General features: G+C 44.1%; 1 protein-coding gene across 1 annotated transcript; it reads right to left on the bottom strand.

Annotated features, from left to right (window-relative positions):
• Window positions 1-1165: 1165 nt before the first annotated feature.
• On the bottom strand, window positions 1166-3137 carry LOC123430188 (chloroplast envelope quinone oxidoreductase homolog). Its single transcript, XM_045114079.1, has 4 exons — window positions 2906-3137; window positions 2340-2478; window positions 2060-2151; window positions 1166-1974 (listed from the first exon to the last, which is right to left on the bottom strand). Exons 1-4 carry the CDS (start codon window positions 2981-2983, stop codon window positions 1294-1296), a joined length of 990 nt encoding a protein of 329 aa, XP_044970014.1. The 5' UTR covers window positions 2984-3137; the 3' UTR covers window positions 1166-1293.
• Window positions 3138-6786: the final 3649 nt, after the last annotated feature.

The following is a 6786-nucleotide window of genomic DNA, read 5'->3' as shown; positions in this document are numbered from 1 at the left end:
ACAAAGATTTGTAGTGATCTTGATCGCTTTACGACATTGCTACGGGAGGCGCTCGCCAAGCTTGCGGACTGGCTTAATTCTGCCACTTTTGAGGTAGCTCGCCAGGTGCTTGATGGCATGACGGCTCACTGTCCTGAGATAGATCTTAGGCCAATTGTTCGTGAGATCCCTCATGATCAGGAATTAGAGACCTACTTCGAGGAGGTCTCTGATGAGGCAGAATTGGTCGTCGATGCGTTTGAGATGCAAAGGATGTCAAAGCGAGTTGATAGGGATGTAAATGACTCTTGAAAGAGCATGATACAATTTTTGTATACTATTTTTTAGTATAGTCTCATTTCTTGTTTGTATTGGAGCGCATTCATTTTTGCCTTGAGAATGACCATCGTTCAACCTTGTTGTTTGAACAGCTCTAGTTTTGTGAACTTTGAACAACCCTTGTTTTGTCCCATCTCAAAGCAAACAAGAGTTATTGTTGCCTTCTCGTTAAGGTATTCTTGTTAAGGTTTTGTGGTCGCATACACAAATGAAAATGACGTTGTGGTTGTTTGAACCCTGTTTGTCGTCTTGTGATCGGTACTTCTTGTTTGGACTAGTCTTGTTAAGATTTTGTGGTCGCAGACACAAATGAAAATGATGTTGTGGCTGTTTAGCCTTGTTTCTCACCGGGAGTCATGTTTTGTGATAAATGTCTATGATGAATAATTTGGGTTGCATTAGATCAAGTGTGTAATAAATTGATGATGTGGATTCGATGAAATTGTTGCTATGTTTATTTTGGTTTCATTTGATATTATTTGTATGCAATTGTTGTCAAGAAAATGTGGTGTGGTTGCCCTGTTTTAGGGGGGGCGTTGGAGCAGTATTGCCCTATTTTAAGACCATTGTTGAAGATGAACAGATGTTCCAAAAACCACTTCTTTATGTCACAAATTTTACTTCAACCACATTTTGATTTCCTATAATAAAGCAGTTATTGAAGATGCTCACACACATAAGTTGTGCGTTAAAATTAATTTTAATGGTTAATTATATAAATCATAGTCACGGAGGATGTAATCTAGTCGTTGGTTTAGTTTACATTCTATATTATATTTCATAATAATCGACCAGCTTTCTTGAACATGTAAACTTAAATATGTTCTAACAAGTAATAATGTTATGCTAGACATGTAAAGTAATTTTATGTATAAATACATGTACAATTTCACAATAAGGGATTCGGGATATTAACAGTTCCAAGTATAACGGCTGAAATGAAAACTGAAGCTTGCGTGCATAAAAGTCAAACAATCACATCTCAACTATGACCTTCCCCGTTGCATGGCCACTCAAGCTCTTTTCCCACGCATCTGCTGCCTTCTCGAATGGATGGCGCGAGTCGACGACTGTCTTGAGCTTCCTTTCCTTCACCAGCTCAAGCAGAAACTTGAGGTCCTCCATACCCAGTGACAGGATAATCGTGGACAGCTTCTTCTTGGAGAATAGCGTCAGAATGGACGCGAGAAAGTTCCCAAAGTTGGGAGCTACGTCGATGACTCTGCCGTGGCTGCTGAGACTCGGCTTGAACGCCGACCACTTGCCGCCGTTCGTGGTGTTGACGATGTAGTCGTACTTCTTGCCGGAAGAGTTCTTCAGTGCCGCGCCTTCCGTGGTCTTGTAGTCGAGCGCCTCGTCGGCGCCGATGTTCGCGGCAAGCTCCAGGTTTCGCGCGCCGCAGGTGGCCGTGACGTTGTGGTTCCCGAGCTTAGCGAGCTGGACGGCGTACGAGCCGATACCGCCGGACGCAGCGGTGATCAGGATGTTGCTGCCGACGCCCGTGCCGTCGAACTTGGTGCCAATGGCCCTCACGGCCTGAAGCGCCGTCAGGCCGGCCACGGGAAGCCCTGCGGCATCCGCAGAAGATACGCCGGCAGGGACGACGACAGTGATGTTCTCGGATGCCGCTACGTACTCTGCGAGGCCACCAGCTTTCTGCCGGCGGCGCAGTTCCTCTCTCGTTAATGATGGGCGCCACGAAATGAAATGGATGTTAAAAGGTGAGCAAATTCGAAATTACCCAGAATATCAACTTCGAAACAACTCTGTCGCCAACTTTGAACTCTTGAACCGCAGAACCAACCTCAACGATCTCTCCAGCAACGTCGGTTACTGTTTCACAAATCGCAAGCATTTTGATCCTTTGGAACAAATTGTGTATCATCTAAAAAGCGAAGTGATTCATTCCCTCCCACTGAATATCATTGGAAATGCAGGAGCTAATATACTATGGTGAACAGGTAATATCTCTTACTGACATAAGTATTCACCATTACAACGATAAGTAAATGCATTAATACCTGGAATAAATGGAAACTTCGGGACAAAAGGACGTAGCAGTCCTTTCTGTATCCGGCAATCGGCTGGATTGATGCTTGCTGCTTCAACTTTTATAAGAACTTCACCTTTCTTCAGTGATGGAACAGGGATCTCCACATACTGCATAAAAACAGATTGATTTTTTTTCTTTTGTTTTCCTATCAGCAGAAGAATGAGCTCTTAAGCCACTTGAACTAATTCGATTTGCAAAGCTCCAACAGTAGCAAAACAGTGCATAAGAAATAAAAAACTTCATGACATAGCTGAAGGCACCAAAAATAGACCAGCATGTGGTTTTCTTTCAAGAAATTGTTTTGCCTTTCTACAGTGCCCCAAGCGTTTCAAAGGCAACTCTCCACAGAGTGTAGCCCAGATCCCCTTCCACGATCAACTCATTTGTAGGAAGCTACTACCATATCTAACAAAATCCCAATAAATGCGAAAATTTTGCATAAAACCAGATGCAATTCCACCAAAATGTTTACCAAGATAATCCATTCCAAAGTACTTACTTCCAAGATAGAAGCGAACTGCAAATTAGGCTGACCTTGAGGGCAGCGCTGCCGCCACCGTAGCCACTGTACTGGACGGCTCGCATGCTGGCTGGCCTCCCACCGGTTGCCATATTCCTGAGCTAAAACTTGGTTATTGTACTTCTTGGATGGAGCTGGGTTTAGAAGATAGCACAAGAGCATGTAGTGGCCCAACTTGCGGGTGTCTGCAACTCTGCATACACTCCCATCTACCAAGGGTCGGCATCTGACTTGGGAACGAAGGGATCGAGTTAGCTCTTCGAAATTTAATGCACCAACAGTTCTTTAGCACCACTTGGTGTTTGACTCTCACTATTATTAGGCTACTTGTTATATTTTTGTATTCTTCTCGCAGTCGCCACACCAATCATTATGCACTTTGCTAAATGCAACGACCCTGCGAGATTTTTGTTTCTTTGCTAATGCGATGAACACGTCGCATCGGTGTCAGATGCGGATAATCCCCTCTTCAACAGGTGTGGAGACGCACCATACTTACATGAAATGCATATTATAAATGGTCGTTCTTATATAACATTTTTTAGAGTTCATTTGGAATCTTATCATGTTCAGTGGTCACATCCTCCGTACTCTTGTTACGTGCGCTCAATGACGGAGGGCGAATAAAATTTAAGATGTGGCGAACTCTAAAGTGCAAAATCAAACTAACCTATACCCGTACTTATTTTTTACAAGAATCACACTAATTTTTTTATGAAGACTGATAGGCGCCGGCTCGTCGGTCTAAAAATTTCGGTCGGTCGCATCCGAACCGTTAGATTTTCCCCATCCACGTTTTCTTTCTTCTCTTCCGTTTACGTTCATATCTGAAAAAACACCGCAGGTAATGGCGACCGCCCATCATTACCGCATCACGCTGGACGACCACGGGATCCTCGCTGACCCCGCTCCTCCCCCGCCATGGATGAGCTCTGCGCGGGCCTTGAAGCTCATCTCCGCTCGTCATGGAGCAGTTGAGAGAAGGGATGCAGCTCGCCATTTCGTCGGTTGTAGCAAAATGAAACACCGCATCATATGCGATGTAGCAAAATGCGATATCAATGGTAGCAAAATGTGATGCCGGTTATAGTAAATTTCGATGACGGTTGAAGCAGGTAGCCGTACTTGTTTTTTACAGGAATCACACTAATATTTTTATGGAGACTGATAGGCGCCAGAGGGTCGGCCTAAAAATTTCGGCCATCCGCACCCCAACCGTCCGATTAGCGCACTCGAACCGTTAAATTTTCACCCATCCACGTCGTTTTCTTCCTTCTCATCCGTTCGCGTTCAGATCTGAAAAAACACCACAGGTAATGGCTGTTGGAAATATGAGCAATTTATCGTAGGATTTTATTAAAAGAAAAGCTAGGATAAACATAACCATTATAATAAAGACGAAAGAAGGCATGCAATATAGAGATGGGATGATAAAAGACATGTGCACGTATGATCTAAAAAAGAACATATGTGTAACCGTTCTATATAGACAAGGTATCATATGGAGTGATGAGCAGAAACGGAACATATCTAGAAGTGATATTATAGCAAAAAGTTGCGGTAAGAGCTGAAACAAGAAGAACAGGAGTACGTACTGAGTTGTAGCAACAGTGGGATTGGTGTTGGCGTTTGTGTTGTCGTTGGCCATGTTACCGAAGAGGTGGTCGACGTCGGGGAAGTAGTCGTCGTCCGGAAAGAGATCGTCGGTGTCGGTGATGGAAGCCAGTAGTCGCACTGAGCGCTTCCCAAAAACCTTATCGCCCTTCTTCCGTACAGGACTCGAAGAGACGGAGTTTTGGAGGCCTACTGTCCGGACGAACGATGCACGCCGCAAGACGGGATGGGGAAGAACGTAGCAGCAACACAGAGAAAGGAACCGGTTAAGAGTGGGAACTTATGATGCTTCTTCTCTGGAGAGGAGCGACCTCTCTTTTATAGGCGCAGGAGAAGGAGGCGAGAGGCCAGCGACGGGAGCCGAAGAGAGCGACGGGATATGAAACGAACAAACAGCAGTGACGAAACTGCAGCGTTCGCTTTCAATATCCACTACAGCAAAAACGTTCAGCTTCTCCGAGTGGCCTTTCGTATACCAGTAGTGCGTGGCAAAAAATTAGTTCGGCTTGGCTCATTCCTGCGGCGCGGCGCGGCGTGATGAGGCGGGCGGCGGAGGAGGAGGAGCGCGCGTGTATGTCTCTCTTGTTCTCAAGCTCATACATGTGTGGAAACCTCCTCCCTTATATGGAGGTCCAACTCCCACTAAACTAGCATTGTGAATTAAACATTTCCACCTCTTGCCTTGCACAAATGGGTTGCGTGGGCCTCTAGGATTTATTAGGAATTTTCTGAAATCATATATATTGTGTTGGCCCATACTTGGACAAAATTCCAGCAATCCCCCACCAGATCCCAAAGGCACGCAAAATTTGCCTTTGGTTCCAAAACACTGTTTTTATACCTATACTGTAGTGGAGACCGTTAAGTTGAACTTCCACCTAGAACTCTATGCTACAGTAGTAAGCAACTTGAACAGTGGACTAGGCCTTGAACTGCAAGTTTTCTGCGAATCTAGCTTCACTCAGAGCTTTGATCGATACTAGGCTACCGTCGGACTTCCCCGCGGGTGAAGCTTATGCGTCATACGCCGAGACCTTTCATGAGTTTACTAGAGAGCACCCTACTCTCATAGATTGCGACGTTAACAATGAAACTCATATAGGTATGTTCTTCAAAAGATGTTCTGCAGGATAACATCTCTGCTTCAATAAGCCACTTAGAACATATTAAGATGTATACCAACCTACCATGCAGTTTAGGAAAGTACTGCATCTTCATGGAGTGGTATTATTAATGATAAGAATACTTTCCTCTCAGTTGACCAACAACTTGTCTTCCACATCTAATTCACTGGATCTCCGATCACAAAGAATAGGTTACCACTATGAACAACTCAAATTGTAGGTCTCATACCCATCTCCCTCGATGCATTTTCTATCACATTACGTGATAGACCCTTAGTAAAAGGATCTGCCAGATTTTTAGATGTTTGGATATAATCCAATGCAATAACTCCAGAGTTTCTCATTTTCCTGACAGATTTTAACCTTCTCTGAATGTGTCTTGATGACTTCATGTTATCCTTTGAGCTGCTCACTTTCGTGATCACAATTTGATTGTCGCAGTTCATAAGGATACCCGGTACAGGTTTCTCGACAACCGCAAGTCACTCAAGAGCCGGCGAAGCCAATCTGCTTCGACTGTAGCTGTATCTAGTGCTATGAGTTCTGCTTCCATTGTTGACCTTGTTAAGATCGTTTGCTTGCAAGACTTCCACGAAACAGCGCCACCTCCATGAGTGAATACATATCCGCTCGTGGCCTTTATCTCATCAGCATCAGAGATCTAGTTTGAATCACTATACCCTTCAACCACCTTTGGGTGTCCAGTATAGTGAATTCCATAATTTGCAGTGCCTTTCAAATAACGCAAAACTCTCTCTAGAGCTTTCCAATGCACATCTCCTGGTTTTGAGACAAACCGACTCAGTTTGCTAACAGCAAAAGAGATGTCAGGTCTTGTAGCACTAGCTAAATACATAAGCGAGCCAATAATCTGAGAATATTTGAATTGGTCTCTAGCAATTCTTCGATTCTTTCGAAGCAGCACGCTCACATCATATGGTGTGGGAGAGGACTTGCAGTCACTATACCCAAAGTGACTCAAGATCTTTTCCACATAGTGAGATTGAAGCAACGTAATCCCACCATCTTCGTCTGTTAACAACTTGATGTTCAGAATGACATCAACCACTCCTAAATCCTTCATCTCAAAACAGTGAGATAGGACATCCTTGACCTCTTTAATAACATTCAGATTTGTTCCGAAAATCAGTATGTCA

The sequence above is a fragment of the Hordeum vulgare genome, chromosome 2H (genome assembly GCF_904849725.1).
Source record: "Hordeum vulgare subsp. vulgare chromosome 2H, MorexV3_pseudomolecules_assembly, whole genome shotgun sequence".
Taxonomy (NCBI): Eukaryota; Viridiplantae; Streptophyta; class Magnoliopsida; order Poales; family Poaceae; genus Hordeum; species Hordeum vulgare.
This window is presented reverse-complemented; position numbering and strand designations above follow the sequence as displayed.